General features: G+C 52.0%; 1 protein-coding gene across 1 annotated transcript; it reads left to right on the forward strand.

The window, feature by feature from the left end:
• The first annotated feature begins 1,352 nt into the window (after positions 1-1,352).
• On the forward strand, positions 1,353-17,831 carry KCNK6 (potassium two pore domain channel subfamily K member 6). The gene is made up of 3 exons (XM_004060656.5): positions 1,353-4,011; positions 12,337-12,732; positions 12,924-17,831. Exons 1-3 carry the CDS (start codon positions 3,690-3,692, stop codon positions 13,145-13,147), a joined length of 942 nt encoding a protein of 313 aa, XP_004060704.2. The 5' UTR covers positions 1,353-3,689; the 3' UTR covers positions 13,148-17,831.
• The last annotated feature ends 625 nt before the right edge of the window (positions 17,832-18,456 follow it).

Here is an 18,456-nt window from a genome sequence, read left to right on the forward strand (position 1 = left end):
TCCAGCACTTTGGGAGGCCGAGGCGGGAGGATTGCTTCAGCCCAGGGGTTCGAGACTAGCCTGAGCAACATAGTGACCTCGCCCCGCCCCATCCCTACAATTTTTTTTTTTTTTAAATTTAGCCAGGCTCAGTGGCTTAACGCCTGTAATCTCAGCACTTTGGAAGGCTGAGGATCGCTTGAGCCCAGGAGTTCGAGACCAGCCTGGGCAACAGCGAGATCTCCATCGCTACAAAACATTTTTTAAAATGTAAATATCGAGCGAAAAGGTCGATGGGAAATGCAGTTCTCTACAGACAGCCGTTCAGTTTGGGTCATTGAGAGCACTGGAGAGCCAGAAAAGGCTGTGGAGCAAGGAAAAGAGAAACATTTGTGTTCCTGAGGGGCTAATTGGAGTTGTAGGGGCTTATACAATTTTTGACATCCCTTAGGTATTAAAGTAAATATTTATTTATTTTGAGACAGGGTCTTCCTCTGTTTTCCAGGCTGCCTCGGACCCCCTGAGCTCAAGTGATCCTCCTGCCTCAGCCTCCCCAGTAACTGGGACCACAGGCATGCACCACCATGCCCAGCTAATTTTTAAATTTTTTGTCAAAACAGGATCTTGCTATGTTGCCCAGGCTGGTCTCGAATTCCTGGGCTCAAGCCATCCTCCTGCTTCAGCCTCCTAAAGCATTAGGATTACAGACATGAGCCACAGTGCCCGGCCTTAAAGTGAATATTTAGAGTGAGAAAAGGAAACCCAACAAGTTAGGTGAGAAGAACCAGGTGTCTCTCTTGGAAGAGATCTTAAGGCAGTTTCCCAGAAATTCATAAAAATGTTCTCACATTGCAACCTGGTTCCCTCTGTCCACCAAAAGCATTCTACAACCCCCAGCAACTCACAGCACACAGGCGCACCTGCAAGTGAAGAGCCCTGCCCACCTAGCGTCCTTAGTCTCTCCTCTCTCTGACTCTCAGTCTCCCCCCTTCTCTCCCTCTCAGACTCCCCGACTTATCTCAGGAAAACATAGTGGTGGAAGTTACTTCTGCGCAGCGATAGCGCATCCGGAAGGATGTCAGCAAGTGACCCTATCGCTGTGGCTTCCCCTTCCTCCTGTGAGACGTTGTCTTTTTGGAGACCTTAAGGGCTGCTCCTGGTTTCTCAGTGATGAGTCCTGGCTCCACTGTGGTTTCTTTTTGTGAGCGAAATGCCCGCATTCTTCTTCACCTCTGATTTAGCCTCTGTCCCCTGGGCTCCAACACCATTTTCTCCTCATCCTCAGCCCTCTCTTGCTCTGGTTGCTCCAGATACATCTCTTCCATAAATGTTTTTTTTTTTTCTTATTGCTTTTTTGTTTGTTTTTTGAGATGGAGTCTTGCTCTGTCGCCCAGGCTGGAGTGCAGTGATGCGATCTCGGCTCACTGCAACCTTCGCCTCCTGGGTTCAAGTGATTCTCCTGCTTCAGCCTCCCGATAGCTGAGAGTACAGGCGCGTGCCATCGCACCTGGCTAATTTTTTGTATTTTTAGTAGAGACAGGGTTTCGCCATGTTGGCCAGGCTGGTCTCGAACTCCTGACCTCAGGTGATCCACCTGCCTTGGCCTCCCAAAGCACTGAGATTACAGGCATGAGCCACCGCGCCCAGCCTTATGTATATATATTTAATTAATAAAGCAAGTACTGCCAGGTGCGGCGGATCACGCCTGTAATCCCAGCACTTTGGGAGGCCAAGGCGGGCAGATCACCTGAGGTCAGTTTGAGACCATCCTTGCCAACATGGCAAAACCCTGTCTCTACTTAAAATACAAAAATTAGCTGGGTGTTGTGGCGGGCATCTATAATTCCAGCTACTTGGGAGGCTGAGGCAGGAGAATTGCTTGAACCCAGGAGGCAGAGGTTGCAGCGAGCCGAGATTGTGCCATTGCACTCCAGCCTGGGAGACAGAGTGAGACTCTTGTCTCAAAAAAAAAAAAAAAAGCAAGTTCATTAGTTCATTGGCTTCCTGCTGGCCTCATGTTCACCCCTTACCAGTTGTGTGACTACTACTTTTTATTTTTTTGAGGCAGGGTCTACTCTATCACCCATACTGGAGTGCAGTGGTGCGATCATAACTCATTGCAGCCTCTAATTCCTGAGCTCAATCGATCCTCCTGCCTCAGCCTCCCGAGTAGCTGGGACTACAGACGCATGCCACCACACTTGGCTAATTTTTGTATTCTTTGTCGAGATGGGGTTTTGCCATGTTGCCCAAGCTGGTCTCAAATGACTACCTCATTTTTAAGCCTAAATTTTCTCATCTGTTTAGTGGGAATTATACTGGGACGGGGTTGAGAATTCAGTGCAAGTTCAGGTGTCCACAGGGCCTGGCAGAATGTAAGCCTTCGATCACTGGCACCTATTGTGTTACTGATTCTATTATCAGGTGCCTCTGCTTCTGGATTGTCAACCCCAAGTTGGGCTCTGCCCCGTGATCTGCCAGCTCTTTAATAGAACCAGCTGGGACATGTCTGAGCTGAGCCCCAAGCCCCGCTCCTCTGCCAGTCGGATGGGGTTAGGACTCTGGGCTGCCCTCCAAAAGGCTGTCAGGAAGGCGCTGAGTTCTGGCTGGAGGCAGAAGTGGAGACACTTACAGGGGGGGCGCAGAAAGAAAAAATTCCTCTTAAATAGAGGCGTGTATTTGTGATTCTGCCTGGCTTGTTTCCATTCATCCTTCATGCTTCAGCTCAGCTAGCCCCTTCCTCAGGAAGCTCTCTTGACCTCCCTAGGCAGGGTTGGTTGCTTCCTCTGGACTCCCAGGGCCCTCTAGGGCTCCCTGATTCCAGGCTTGATCATTGTACCCTTGCTTCCCTCATCACAGCCCTGACCACTCTGGGCTGTCTTTTTTCTTTTTTTTAGAGATAGGGTCTCACTCCCTCCCAGGCATAGCTCACTGCAGCCTCGAACTCCTGGGCTCAAGCAATCCTCCGACCTCAGCCTCCCGAGTAGCTGGGACAACAGGCGTGGGTCACTCTTGTGTCAGTCTCCCAGTTAGACTGGGAGCCCCATGAATGCATGGTGCAGGATGGTCTCATCATTACTGAGTCTCCAGGATCATCCAGCGAGGGGTCAGCAGAAAGTGGGCATTGAACAAAGCTTTGGTGAGTAGCTAAGGATCCCCACTCTGTCCACACGGGCACAGGGGACACCTGACCCTGTGGTGTCCGCTGTTCCCACTCCGAGGCTCACAACTTGGCGAATGGAGCGAGAATTGGATTTCAGTTTGCCCCTTGCTCCGTCAGCGGCGCGCCCTGATGCAGTGCACAGCCTTAGCTGCTGTGCGCGTTGGGGGGCGACTCCTCGGCCTGCGAGCAGAGAGGAAAGTTCAGATTCTTCTAACATAGGGAACCAGCCTTCCAGGAGGACGAGAAGGAAGGAATGAGGGGAAGAGATGACTACCTCCACCCTTTCCATCCCGTTGGTCTCCTGGGTCTGGGAGCACTGGGCTCCACCCTCTCCAAACGAACACCTGGCGGTTGGGCGTGCCTCAGTTTCCCGGAGGCGGGGCATTCCTCCGTCGCCGCCCCCCACCTCCCCTTTTTCCTCTTCCTCTTGGGGCATCTGCTGCCGCGCCTGTAGCACTCCCGGAACTGGAACTAGGTGCCAGACGGTCCGGAGGCGGGGGCCACGTCAGCGGGGCCACCCAGGGCTCGCGGGGTCCCGGTGGGTGCCATGCGGAGGGGCGCGCTTCTGGCGGGCGCCTTGGCCGCGTACGCCGCGTACCTGGTGTTGGGCGCGCTGTTGGTGGCGCGGCTGGAGGGGCCGCACGAAGCCAGGCTCCGAGCCGAGCTGGAGACGCTGCGGGCGCAGCTGCTTCAGCGCAGCCCGTGTGTGGCTGCCCACGCCCTGGACGCCTTCGTGGAGCGAGTGCTAGCGGCCGGACGGCTGGGGCGGGTCGTGCTTGCTAACGCTTCGGGGTCCGCCAACGCCTCGGACCCCGCCTGGGACTTCGCCTCTGCTCTCTTCTTCGCCAGCACGCTGATCACCACCGTGGGTACGTAAGCGCCGCACCGCAAGGCGGCGAGGACCCGGGATCCCCACTTCATCCTTAACCCCTGGGGACCCCGGGGCCCTCACGAATACCCTTATCCCAATCCCCTCTGGGCTTCGGATCACCCGAAAAGACCCCAGTGAGGACCCGGGACCCAGGCTCATGATATCTGCTCTGCTCGGGGAGCCCAAGTCCGAGCCCTTCCTCCTAAGTAGGAAACACCCAGCTCCCCTCAGAGTACCTTTGCAGAGACCAGCTGGGACCCCGTTCCTCGGTCTTTTTTTTTTTTTCTTTTTCTTTTTCTTTTTCTTTTTTTGAGACAGGGCTCACTCTGTCGCCCAGGCTGGAGTGCAGTGGCACGATCTCGGATCACTGCAGCCTCCGCCTCCCGGTTTCAAGCTATTCTCCTGCTTCAGCCTGCCGAGTAGCTGGGATTACAGGCACATACCACCATGCCTGGCTAATTTTTGTATTTTCAGTGGAGACGGAGTTTCACCATGTTGGCCAGGCTGGTCCCGAACTCCTGACTTCAGGTGATCAGCCCGCCTCGCCCTCCCAAAGTGCTGGCATTACAGGCTTGAGCCATTGCACTGGGACTGCATTCCCCGGTCTTAATCCTCTTGGTGACCCGGGTCTGTCCAGCCCCCTCTAAGCCTAGGACTGTCCTCAGAGACCTCCAGCAAGGACCCAGGACCCGCCACCCTCCAAGGGAGATCCTTGCCCCCTCTGGACCCAGACCTCAACCATGCCAGGACCCCTGACTTTATCTCTATTCTGGGCCTGCCACCCTCCACCCTTGCCATGTCTCCTGACCCTCCAGATATGTCCTTCTGGGAAACCCCCCTGGAGAAACCCCATCTCAACCTCCTCCTGACCCTGGTGCCTTAGCGAGGACCCTAAATCTCCAGACCTCTCAGGGTGTCCTCACTAAAGACCTCCTTCCCAACAGAGATTCCTCAGCAAGGACCTGGCACCCCCATCTGGGACTCCTGGCCCTCTGGACCTAGGCCTCTGCTCCAGACTGTCGTCCGTCTCCTGGCCCCATACTCCCCAGCAGGCAACTCTGACCCCAGACACAAAACCCTTCCCTAGGTACCCCACCCCATCTTGACATCTCCCCTATATGGGGTCACTCTCAATGCAGGATTTTCCTCCCAATAGGGACACCACCTGTTCCCTCTGGACCTGGGACTCCCAATTCAGCATCCCCAGCTAGGGATGTGTCAAAAGGACCCACCGTGGAGGGATCCCGAGTTTTGGGAAACCCTGAGAAGCCAGACTTGGGAAATCTCTTTGTTGCCAGGCTCTGCTGCTCCCCCAGCCCCTTCTCAGCTCCCAGACTTCCTCTTTGTTTCTTTGTTGGGGATTTGTTGAGGAGAGGAGGCTGGTGCAGGGTTAGCCCAGACTCCTAACTCGCCCTCCCGGCCAGCAATAGGGGGCAGCTTTTGCTTTTGGTCCCCTGGCAGCAGAGCTGGGTGACTTCTCATTAGCTGACCTCCCCTGGGTCTGCCCATGCTGCCAGGGCGGCCTGACCTGCTTCTGAGCTTCCCTGGGTCATGTGCGCGCCTCCTGCCTCTTCCCAGATCCTGGCTTCTAAGAAGTCATCCCTGGCAGGGCAGATGAGGGAAGCCAGACACACGTCAGGCACAGCCTGGCTACATCCCTGCTCAGCCGCGGCTCATTGCCAGGCCTCAGTGTCCTCCCCCATTGCTAAAATGGAGATAATAACACTCCCCATTTCCCTGTAATAGCAGTAGCCTGACAGAGGACTTGCCAATGCATGCTTTAACTCACTTAATCATCACAACAGCCTTGTGAGGCAGGCGCCTTTATAGGCTGTATATTTTTAGCCATGGAAACCGAAGCCTAGAGAAGTTGGGTAACTTTCCCAAGGTCACACAGCAAAGACGGCATAGAGTAGAGATTTAGTCAAGGCCATCAGGCTCTAGAGTCCCGTGCTGCTAGCCAACACACCACACTACTTAGAAGAAGGGTGCTCTGTGTGTTGTAAAAGAAAAAAATATGCTAACACTTGTTAAAAATGGAAAGTTATTGTGGTAGAGGAGAGACCCTTGCAAAGGCCAGAGAGACTGAACTCAACTGTGAATATAGCAAACACAGCTGGAGTTTTATGGCTAACAAGTAGAATAAGGGAGTCAGTGGATGGAAGAATACTAAGAGGAGAGACATTCGGGTAGGGGGATTCTTGCTAAACTCAGCTTAACAAGATTCTTGCTAAAGACAGGCCAAGGACTTAGATATTGAGAGGGGGTGGATGAGGGCCAGGCGCAGTGGCTTACGCCTGTAATCCCAGCACTTTGGAGGGCCGAGGTGGGCAGATCACCTGAGGTTAGGAGTTCGAGACCAGCCTGACCAACATGGTGAAACACCGTCTACTAAAAATACAAAAATCAACCGAGCATTGTGGCAGGCGCCTGTAATTCCAGCTACTCGGGAGGCTGAGGCAGGAGAATCACTTGAACCTGGGAGGCAGAGGTTGCAATAAGCTGAGATTGTGCCACTGCACTCCAGCCAGGGCAACAGAGCGAGACTCCATCTCAAAAAAACAAAAAACAGGCCGGGCAAGTTGGCTTACGCCTGTAATCCCAGCACTTTGGGAGGCTGAGGCAGGTGGATCACCTGAGGTTAGGAGTTCGAGACCAGCCTGGCCAACATGGCGAAACCCCATCTCTACTAAAAATACAAAAATTAGCCAGGCATGATAGTGCGTGGCTGTAATCCCAGCTACTTGGGAGGCTGAGGCAGGAGGATCACTTGAACCTGGGAGGCGGAGTTTGCAGTGAGCCGAGATCTCGCCCCTGCACTCCAGCCTGGGCGTTAGAGCAAGACTCTGTCTCAAAACAAACAAACAAAAAAAAGTGGTGGATGAGGAATTTGATCAGATATTGGGGCGGGTGGCTTGTAGGATTCTTGCTAAAACTGAGCCTACTTAAGGACTCAGGAGTCAGACTGAAGTGCGGTCAAGGAGGGAGTCTTTGTCCGTGCGAAGCGCTGGTAATAACTGATGTTTATTGAGTTAATGTTGACTGTTTTCATAGTGGATGAAGCCTTGAATGCATCTGGAGAAATGGAAAACCAATTAAACGTGATTCAGAGAGACCTCTTCCCACAATGCCCCTCGTTTGGTCATAGGCCCAAATCTTGGCCCTGGAATTGATCTGGGCAGCCTTGCTGCACTTGAGGCAGGAGGAAGTGGGTAGTCCTACCCGGAACTGGGAATCGGAGAGAGGAAGTGAGCATTACAATCCTTGTAACTCTTTCCGTGCTCTTGCTAGGCACTATGCCCTATCCCAGCCTAGTAGGATTACTACCACATTTGAGGAAGGGATTGTTTTTTCAGACAGGGTCTTGCTCTGTCACCCAGGCTAGAGTGCAGTGGTGCAGCCTTGACCTCCTGGGCTTAAGTGATCCTCCCACCTCAGCCTCCTGAGTAGTTGGAACCACACGTGCACGCCACTGCACCCAGCTAATTTTTTTATTTTTTATTTTTTGTAGAAGGTGGTCTCCCTATGTTGCTCAGGCTGGTCTCAAACTACTCCTAGGCTCAAGCGGTTCTCCTGCCTTGGCCTCCCAAAGTGCTGGAATTACAGGTGTGAGCCACCTTGCCTGGCCAGGAAGGGATTGCTTACGAGCCCATTTTTGCAGAGAGGGAACTGAGCCTCAGAGGGGAGAAGTCATCTGGCCAAAGTCATGCAGGGAGTAAATGGCAAAACACTGTTTTGGACTCTTTTTGAAATAGTAACTTGAGGCTCACAGGCCCCATGCTTTTCAAACTCTATGATTTGTCTATTTATAAAGATTTCTTTTATTATTATTTTTTTTTTTTTACAGAGATAGGGTCTTGCTATGTTACCCAGGCTGGTGTCGAACTCCTGGGCTCAAGTAATCCTCCCACTTCGGCCTCCCAAAGTGCTGGGATTATAGGAATGAGCCACCTCACCCGGCCTGTTTATAAGGATTTCATGTCATTTGCAAACCTGCCAGGCTGCTGGAGTTTCCCCATCAAAAACCCTTGTATTAATGAGGGTTGGGGTCATAAGTGATACACCTCAAATTACAGTTACTTAAATAAGAAGTGTATTTCTTGTTCACATTCCAGGTAGTCAGTCCAAGTCGTACTGCATGGTCAGAGACCTAGGCTCCTTCTCAGCAAAACCCTGGTGTTCCTGCCTAACTCCTCTGCGCAACTTCCATTCCCAAGGTCGCCTAATGGTCCAAGATGGCTGTGTAGCTCCAGCCTCCATGTCTGTGCTCCAGCCTCCATGTCTGTGCTCCAGCCAGCAAGAGGAAGGAGGAAAGAAGGGAGACTGGCATCCCTCGCTCCTTAAGGACCCTTCCTGGAAGTTGCCTGACTCTTTCATGAATACCTCATTGGCCAGAGATTAGTCACAGAACCACACCTGGCTCTGCAGGGGAGGAGGGAACGTCCTGATTCCAAAAGGCCATGTATCCAGCTAAAACCCAGGGGGAGCCTTTTAAAATTATTATTGTTATTATTTTTTAAAGTAGAGATAGGGTCTTCCTATGTTACCCAGGCTGGTCTCAAATTCCTGGGCTCAAGTGATCCTCCCACCTCAGCCTCCTAGAGGGCTGGGGTTACAAGTGTGAACCACCATGCCCGGCTGGGATCATTTCTTTTCCCAAGTTTTTTATTATAGTAAAATACACATGACATAAAATGTACCATCTTAGTCATTTTTAAGGGTACAGTTCTGTGACATTAAGTACATTCATATTGTTACCATCATCACCTTCATCTTTTTTTTTTTTAATAGATACGAGGCTGGCCATGCCATGTGGGAGGTGGAGTTATTGCTCAACTCAAATCACTCTCCACCATCCATCTCTAAAACTTTTTTTTTTTTTTTTTTTTTTTGAGACGGAGTCTTGCTCTGTCACCCAGGCTGGAATGCAGTAGCACAATCTCGGCTCACTGCAACCTCCACCTCCCGGGTTCAAGTGATTCTTCTGCCTCAGCCTGCTGAGTAGCTGGGACTACAGGCGTGAGCCATCATGCCCGGCTAATTTTTGCATTTTTAGTAGAGACGGGGTTTCACCATATTGGTCAGGCTAGTCTTGAACTCCTGACCTCATAATCTGCCCGCCTAGGCCTCCCAAAGTGCTGGGATGACAGGCGTGAGCCACTTCACCCAGCCTCTAAAACTTTTTTTCTCCTGAGACAGGGTCTCACTCTGTCGCCCAGGCTGGAGTGTAGTGGTGCCATCACGGCTCACTGTAGCCTCAACCTTCCCAGGCTCAGGTGATTCTCTACCTCAGCCTTCCGAGTAGGTGAGAATACAGGTGCACACCACCATGCCCGGCTAATTTTTTTATTTTTCATAGAGACAGGGTTTCACCATGCTGCCCCGGCTGGTCTTGAATTCCTAGGCTCAAGCAATCCCCCCACTTCGGCCTCCCAAAGTGTTGGGATTACAGGCGTGAGCCCCGGCACCCAGCCTCTGGAACTCTTCTCATCTTGCAGAACTGAAATTCTGTACCCATTAAACCGTAACTCCCCATTCACCCCTTCCCCTAGCCCCTGGCAACCACCATTCTACTTTCTGTCTCTGAAGTTGACTAACTGCTTTGTACAGAGTAATACAGTGTCTGTCCTTTCATGACTGGCTTGTTTCACTGAGCATAATGTCGTTAAGGTTCATCCATGTTGTACCATGTGTCAGCATTTCCTTCCTTTTTAAGGCTATATAACATCCCAATGTATGTATAAACCACATTTTACTTATTCATTAATCTGTAGATGGAAATGTGTTGCTTCGGAGGTTTAGTTATTGTGAATAATGCTGTTATGAACATGGGTATACAGATACAGATATCCCTTCAACACCCTGCTTTAGGTTCTTTTGAGTATATAAAAAAACAGGGCCGGATGTGGTGGCTCACACCTGTAATCCTAGTATTTTGGGAGGCCGAGGCAGACGGATCACCTGAGGTCAGCAGTTTGAGACCAGCCTAGCCAACAGTAAAATACTAAAAATACAAAATTAGCCGGGCGTGGTGGCGCCTGCCTGTAGTCCCAGCTACTTGGGAGGCTGAGGCAGGAGAATTGCCGGAACCTGGGAGGTGAAGGCTGCAGTGAGCTCAGACTGCACCACTGCACTCCAGCCTGGGTGACAGAGTGAGACTCCATCTCAAAAAATGAAAACAAAAACAAAAAAAACCCAGGATCCTTTCACGTGGAAAACAGGCACAGGTGACACCTCCTCAAGTGTGCCACGTATCCATGCTTCATGGTGATCGAGGGCCGCATCTGTCATCTTTGGACAAGATAAACCAGGCCCCTCACCACCCTAGTCAGATCTCTGAACTTTGGTTTGATTTAATTGGAAAATAAAGAGATTTTAAATTACGCTTTGCTGGCTGGGTGAGGTGGCTCATGCCTATAATCCCACCACTTTGGGAGGCCGAGGTGGGCAGATCACCTGAGGTCAGGAGTTCAAGACCAGCCTGACCAACATGGAGAAACCCTGTCTCTACTAAAAATACAAAAATTAGCCGGGTGTGGTGGCGCATGCCTGTAATCCCAGCTACTCGGGAGGCTGAGGCAGGAGAATCACTTGAACCTGGGAGACGGAGGTTGTGTTGAGCCGAGATCGTGCCATTGCACTCCAGCCTGAGCAACAAGAGAGAAACTCTGTCTCAAAAAAAAAAAATTAATAAATTACACTTTGCCAAAGTGAGTCAGTCCCACCAACACCTGAATTCCCCTTGATCATATTTCTGTTTACAGAATTCATACCCACACCGAGCTTATTGTGTTCCCACGGTCCTTTGGGAGCCCACGGGGGCTTGTCACACCCATTTTACTTTTTTATTTTTCTTTTTATTTTTTTGAGACAGGATCTCACTCTGTCACCCAGGCTGGGGCACAATGGTGCAATCTCGGCTCACTGCCACCTCTGCCTCCTGGCTTCAAGCGATTCTCCCACCTCAGCCCCCAGGTAGCTGGGATTACAGGCATACGCCACCATGCCCGGCTAATTTTTGTACTTTTTGGTAGAGACAGAGTTTCACCATGTTGGCCAGGCTGGTCTCGAACTCCTGACCTCAGGTGACCTGCTCTCTTGGCTTCCCAAATTGCTGGGATTACAGACGTGAGCCACCACACCTGGCCCATTGTCTCGCCCATTTTAGAATAGGGCAAGCTGAGGCTCAGAGCCAGACAAGAGCCTGCACCCTTCATTCTTTGTTTTGAGAAGTACTGATCGAGTGCCGACAGCAGTGATGAAACACGCAGAACCTCCTGCTTTGCTGAACTGGCAGCCTATGAGAAGACGGTAAACCATAGAGCATGCTAGAAGGTGTTAAGTGCTATAGGAAAAAAAAGCGTTGGGTAAGAGGATGTTACCATTTAGGGTGCTCAAGGGAAGGCCTCACTGAGAAGGTGACATTCGGATGAAGAAGACCTGGAGAGGAGAGAGGGGAGCATTCTTTGGGGAAGGAACAACCGGTGCAATGGCCCTGGGGTGGGAGCGTGCTGCCCTGGTGGACCCTGTGGGGCTTCGTGGGTCATGATGAGGACTCTTTCCTTTTACCTGAGTGAGGTGGGGCCACAGAGGGGCTCTGGGCAGGGGAGGGGCATGACTGAACTCAGGTGTTGGCAGGCTCTGCTGGCTGAACAGATTGTAGGGGCTGGGGTTGGGGAAGGGAGACCCAGGAGGAGGCTGCTGTGGTGGACAGGACCAGGGCGGGGGCCATGGGACTGGGTGGGGGAGAAGTAAGTGGGTTTTGGGCCTATTTGAAAGTTGAGATAATAGGCTTCACTGACAGATGGAGTGCGGCATGAGTGACGAGGGCGTCAGGGATGAAGGCAAGGCTCTTGGCCTGAGCATCGAAGGACAGAGATGCCATCACCTGGGACAGGAGGGGATGTGGGGAGAGGCAGGTTTGGGATGAAGCCATGTGTAGGTGTGGGTGTCCGCAGACCTCTCGCTGCAGGTGCTGAGTGGGCAGGAGGGTTTTCCCTGGCTGGGTCCTAGGGATCAGATCTGTAACTCCAACACCTTGGAAGGCAAAGGTGGGAGGATCGCTAGAGCCCAGGAGCTCGAGACTAGCCTGGGCAACATAGTAGGACCCCATCTCTACAAAAAAATTTAAAATCAACGGGGCGTGCTGGACATGCCTGTAGTCCCAGCTACTTAGGAGGCTGAGGTGGTAGGATCACTTGGGTCCAGGAGTTCAAGACTGCAGTAAGCTATGATGGCACCACTGCACTCCAGCCCGGGTGACAGAGTGACCCCCATCTCTAAAAAGAAAAAGATTTCCCCTTTACTCTCTTTACTCCCCTAGGCTATGGGTACACAACGCCACTGACTGATGCGGGCAAGGCCTTCTCCATCGCCTTTGCGCTCCTGGGCGTGCCGACCACCATGCTGCTGCTGACCGCCTCAGCCCAGCGCCTGTCACTGCTGCTGACTCACGTGCCCCTGTCTTGGCTGAGCATGCGTTGGGGCTGGGACCCCCGGCGGGCGGCCTGCTGGCACTTGGTGGCCCTGTTGGGGGTCGTAGTGACCATCTGCTTTCTGGTGCCGGCTGTGATCTTCGCCCACCTCGAGGAGGCCTGGAGCTTCTTGGATGCCTTCTACTTCTGCTTTATCTCTCTGTCCACCATCGGCCTGGGCGACTACGTGCCCGGGGAGGCCCCTGGCCAGCCCTACCGGGCCCTCTACAAGGTGCTGGTCACAGGTGAGCTGGGTGGCTAGGGCAGGGCTTTGAGGAGGACCTAGCCCTGTCCCTGGGGGAGTTAAAGGCGCACAGTCCCACTCTGGGACTTCCAAAAGGGATCCAACCCCACCCTGCAGGGTCCAGTATAACTGCGGCCCCGCCGGGAAGATCTGAGCCCCAGGATGACCAACGCCCCTTCTCCGCCTCTACAGTCTACCTCTTCCTGGGCCTGGTGGCCATGGTGCTGGTGCTGCAGACCTTCCGCCATGTGTCCGACCTCCACGGCCTCACGGAGCTCATCCTGCTGCCCCCTCCGTGCCCTGCCAGTTTCAATGAGGATGAGGACGATCGGGTGGACATCCTGGGCCCCCAGCCGGAGTCACACCAGCAACTCTCTGCCAGCTCCCACACTGACTACGCTTCCATCCCCAGGTAGCTGGGGCAGCCTCTGCCAGGCTTGGGTGTGCCTGGCCTGGGACTGAGGGGTCCAGGAGACCAGAGCTGGCTGTACAGGAATGTCCACGAGCACAGCAGGTGATCTTGAGGCCTTGCCGTCCACCGTCTCTCCTTTGTTTCCCAGCATCTGGCTGGGATGTGAAGGGCGGCACTCCCTGTCCCCATGTCCCGGGCTCCACTGGGCACCAACATAACCTTGTTCTCTGTCCTTTCTCTCATCCTCTTTACACTGTGTCTCTCTGGCTCTCTGGCATTCTCGCTGTCTCTGTCTTTCCCTCTTGCTGTCTCTGTTTCTCATTCTCTTTCATGTTCTGTCTGTGTCTCTCAATTAACCACTCGTCAACTGCTGATTCTACTGGGCTGTGGGCTCAGACCTCATTTCAGGCACCAGATTGGTCGCTACACCCTGGACAAGTGACTGCCCGTCTCTGAGCCTTGATTTCCTCGGCTGCCAAATGGGAAGAATAGAAGAATTTGCCCCTAAACCCCTCCTGTGTGCTGGCCCTGTGCTAGACAGTGCTGGAGACATAGTTGGGGGTGGAGAACTGCCCTTATGGAGCTTGCAGTCCAGTGAGGTGGACAGACCTGTCCCCAGACAGTGATGGCCCAAAATGGTCAGGACTTTAATGGAGGAGGTGAGGTGTTGAAAGCACAGGCAGAGTGGTCAGGGCTGAAGTTGGAGAAGCACAGGGACTAGGCCCAATCCAGCCTGGAAAGTCAGGGAGGACTTCCTGGAGGAAGGGACATCAAACTAAGACCTGAACTATGAGAAACAGGCAGGAAGAAGTTGTACCTGACTCATTTTTCTCAGGTGTCTCCAGGGAGCAGGACCCATGGCGGGACCCCTGGTATAGGCCTGGGCGATAGACTTCCTCAGCAGCCTGGCAGGCAGGAAACAGACATAGGATCCCAGCCCAGATCTGAATGGCATGGGAGGTGCTGCCCTTAACCATGACACCATTGTAAGAGCTGTCCACATTTGTATGTTGTGCCCTGGAATCAGCCTGGTTGAGCTCAAATCCCAACTTAGCCACGTCTGGCCTGTGTCCTTGGGCAGTCACACTACCTCTCTGATTTTGTTTCCTTATCTGTAAAATGGTGATCATCATAATACGACTTCAAAAGGATTTCAGGCTGAGTGTGGTGGCTCACGCCTATACGCCCAGCACTTTGGAAGGCTGAGGAAGGAGGATCGCTTGAGGCCAGGAGTTTGAGACTAGCCTAGGCAACACAGTGAGGCCTTATCTCAACAACAACCACAAAATCTAAAAATTAGCTGGGTGTGGTGGTGCATGCCTGTGATCCTGGCTACTTCAGAGGCTGAGGTGGAAGGATCACTTGAGGCCAGGAGTTTGAGGCTGCGGTGAGTTATGACGGCACTGCTGCACTCCAGCCTGGGGGACAGAGTGAGACCCTGTCTGAAAGAAAGAGAGAAAGAAAGAAAGAGAGAAAGAAAGAAAGAAAGGGAAAGATGGAAGGAAGGAAGGAAAAAGAAAGAGAAAGAGAGAGAGAAAAGTAAGAAAGAAAAAAAGAAAAAGAAAGAAAGTAAGTAAGTCCTGGCTAACATGGTGAAACCCCGTCTCTACTAAAAATACAAAAAATTAGCCAGGCGAGGTGGCAGGCGCCTGTAGTCCCAGCTACTCGGGAGGCTGAGGCAGGAGAATGGCGTGAACCCCGGGGGGCGGAGCCTGCAATGAGCCGAGATCGCGCCACTGCATCATCCAACCTGGGTGACAGCGAGACTCCGTCTCAAAAAAAAAAAAAAAAGAAGAAAGAAAGAAAAGAAAAGAAGGAAAGAAGCGGGGCACAGTGGCTCAGTCCTGTAATCCCAGCACCTTGGGAAGGCCAAGGTGGGAAGATCACTTGAGGCTAGGAGTTTGAGACCAGCCTGGCCAACATAGCAAGACCCCATCTCTACAAAAATAAAAAGTTAAAAAAGGGCTGGGGCATTTGAGCTGGGTCCCAACAGTAGACAAGTAGAAAAGGCATGGAGAGGGCATACCAGGTGGGAGGAGCTGTGTGCAAAGGCCTGGAGATGGAAAAGCATGCTGGCCACCAGCTTCTGACAAGCAGTTTAGTATGAACGGTATGCAGGGAAAGAGGGAAGGAGGGCAGGGGGTGGGCACGAGCACCCCTTAGTGTCCTTAAATGACCAGCATGGGAACCTGGTCTCTTTCCTGAGGGCCCTAGAGAGCCATGGAAGGGTTTAGAGTAGGAGAGGGTCATGGTTAGGTTTGGGTTTTAGGATGATCCCTCTAGTTGCTCTGGAGAGGTGGAGCACAGCGGGTACTGAGGCTGGGTGCCTGTGGGAGGCTGAGGCAGGAATGAAGAGGGAGACGATGGGCCTGGGCTGAGCCATGGAAGGGAGGAGGGGTGAGTGCGGGCACACTCAGGAGCCAAGTGGACAGGCCATAGCCCCCACAGACTGGAGGGACGCGGCTAGGGAAGGTCCCACAGAGTGGCCAGTTATCCCTGAGATGGGGACCTGGGAGAAAGAGCAGGTTTTAGCGGAGACGCTGAGGCTGCTTTAGAATATGGTGGGTGTGTGGGGCAAAAGGGACACCCAGGGGTGTATCAAGAGGTCATAGGGGGCAGGCCAGGTGGCTCACGCCTGTAATCCCAGCACTTTGTGAGGCCGAGGCAGGTGGATCACCTGAGGTCAGGAGTTCAAGACCAGCCTGGCCAACATGGTGAAACCCCATCTCTACTAAAAATACAAAAATTAGCTGGGTGTGGTGGCACATGCCTGTAGTCCCAGCTACTTGGGAGGCTGAGACAGAATTGCTTGGACCTGGGAGGTGGCGGCTGCAGTGGGCCGAGATCACACCACTGTACTCCAGCCTGGGCGAGACAGAGACTCTGTCTCAAAAAAAAAAAAAAAAAAAAAAAAAGTCATAGGGGCTGGGCATAGTGGCTCTCACCTATAATCCTAGCAAATCGTAGTACTTTGGGAGGCCGAGGCAGGAGGATTGCCTGAGCCCGGGGGTTCAAGACCAGCCTGAGCAACATAAAATACAAAAAATACAAAAATTAGCTGGGTTTGGTGGTGTGCACTTGTGGTCCCAGCTACTCAGGAGGCTGAAGTGGGAGGATCACTTGAGCCTGGGAGGTCAAGGCTGCAGTGAGCTGTGATTGCATCACTGTACTCCAGCTTGGGTGACAGAGCAAGACCCTGTCTCAAAAAGAAAAAAAGAAAAAGAAAATATGTATATTGGATATACTATGTGCCAGGCACGATTCCAAGCCCCTGATACATTCTCTACATTTTACAGATGGGGCAAGGAGGTCCAGAGATGTTAAATACTTGCCCAAGGTCACACAGAAAGTGGAACACTGGGATTTGAACAAGGTTTTGGTTGGGCATCTTTTCCTACGGGAGCGCAGAAATATCTGTTGTCTAGCCCTTTCTCAGCCTCCTAACCTTCTCGGTTCCTTACCTATGTCACAGCTGACTTTGAGCTAAAGTCATCTCGGGGCAGCTAGGTGCCTATGTGAGCTGGCGTTCATTTCTCACTGTTTCTCCTTCCAAATACCTCCAGGAAGAAAAGCAAGTCCTTTTCGGTCCAAGACATTAAAAAAGCCAGGCTCAGTGGCTCATGCCTGTAATCCCAACACTTGGGGAGGCTGAGGCAGGAGGATCGCTTGAGCCCGGGAGCTGGAGACCAGCCTGGACATGTTAACATAGCAAGACCCCTGTACAGAAAATGTTAAAAATGAGCTGGGTGTGGTGGCGCACACCTGTAGTCCCAGTTACCCAGGAGGATGAGGCAGGAGGATCACTTGAGCCTAGGAGGTTGAGGCTGCAGTGAGCCATGATCACACCACTGGACTCCAGCCTGGGCCACAGAGCAAGACCCTGTCCTAGGAGAAAAAAAAGGGCCAGGCACAGTGGCTCACGCCTGTAATTCCAGTACTTTGGGAGGCCGAGGTGGGCGGATCACCAGGTCAGGAGATCAAGACCATCCTGGCTAACACAGTGAAACCTGTCTCTACTAAAAATACAAAAAATTAGCTGGGTGCGGTGGCACGCACCTGTGATCCCAGCTACTCGGGAGGCTGAGGCAGGAGAATCACTTGAACCCGGGAGGTGGAGGTTGCAGTGAGCCAAGATCCCACCATTGCACTCCAGCCTGGGAGACAGAGCGAGACTCTGTCTCAGAAAAAAAAAAGAAAGAAAAGAGTGTGTGCTAAAAAATTCATCAGGTACTAAAGAGCGTACAGTGGAAAGTAAGTCTCCTACACTCAGATCATGGATGGATGTCTCAGGTCTTCCCAGGCACATTCGATGTATGTACCAGCCATATGCATGTGTGTGTCATTTATTTTTCACTCTACACAAGTAGTACCTAATATGGTGAGGTTGTTATGATTACAGACTCTGGAGGCAAAGTTCCTGGGTATAAATCTGAACTCTGTCACTCCCAAGCTAAGTGGCTTTGGGCAAGTGATTTCACCTCCATGTGCCTCAGTTTGCTAGTCTGTACAATGGGATGGTAACAGCACCTACCTCATGGACTTGAGAAGTCAGCAACTTCATACCTGTAAAGCCCTTAGAGCTAGCAGTGTGTGGCACTCAATAAAATGTTGACTAATGATGATTCTCACTTCTGTACTATGCTTTTTCATACCAATTATAAATATTAATATTTTAATGTCACCTTTTATTCTTGTTTCTGTACCTTGCTTTTGTCACCAACACAGTGTAATTCAGAGATAATTTCAGAGACATACAATAGGTCTTTTTTTTTTTTTTCTTTTTTGAGACTAAGCCTCGCTCTGTTGCCCAGGCTGGCGTGCAGTGGCATGATCTCGGCTCACTGCAACTTCCACCTCCTGGGTTCAAGCAATTCTCCTGCCTCAGCCTCCCGAGTAGCTGGGATTACAGCACCCGCCACTATGCCCGGCTTATTTTTGTATTTTTAGTAGAGACAGGGTTTCACCATGTTGGCCAAGCTGGTCTCGAATTCCAGATCTCAAGTGATCCACCCGCCTCGGCCTCCCAAAGTGCTGGGATTACAGGTGTGAGCCACCACACCTGGCCACAATAGGTCTTATATCTTACTGTGTCTCCTCTAGGACACGTGTCCCATAAATAATTTCAACATCCCCTGTTGATGATATGTGGGTGTTTTCCAGTCTTTTGCTGGTACAACAATGCTACAGCAAACATCTTATGGTTTAAGATCTAATGAAGGGATCGAGTGAGGCAGGAGTTCAAGACCACCCTGGGCAACATAGCAAGACCCTCCCTGTACAAAAAATTTAAAAATTAGCCGGGTGTGGTGGAAC

The sequence above is a fragment of the Gorilla gorilla genome, chromosome 20, assembly GCF_029281585.2.
Source record: "Gorilla gorilla gorilla isolate KB3781 chromosome 20, NHGRI_mGorGor1-v2.1_pri, whole genome shotgun sequence".
Lineage (NCBI taxonomy): Eukaryota > Metazoa > Chordata > Mammalia > Primates > Hominidae > Gorilla > Gorilla gorilla.

Coding starts and splice junctions, on each gene's coding strand:
- KCNK6 (XM_004060656.5), top strand. CDS start 3,690: ATGCGGAGGGGCGCGCTTCTGGCGGGCGCCTTGGCCGCGTACGCCGCG. Junction 4,012..12,336: donor CACGCTGATCACCACCGTGG/GTACGTAAGCGC, acceptor TTACTCCCCTAG/GCTATGGGTACACAACGCCA. Junction 12,733..12,923: donor CTACAAGGTGCTGGTCACAG/GTGAGCTGGGTG, acceptor CCGCCTCTACAG/TCTACCTCTTCCTGGGCCTG.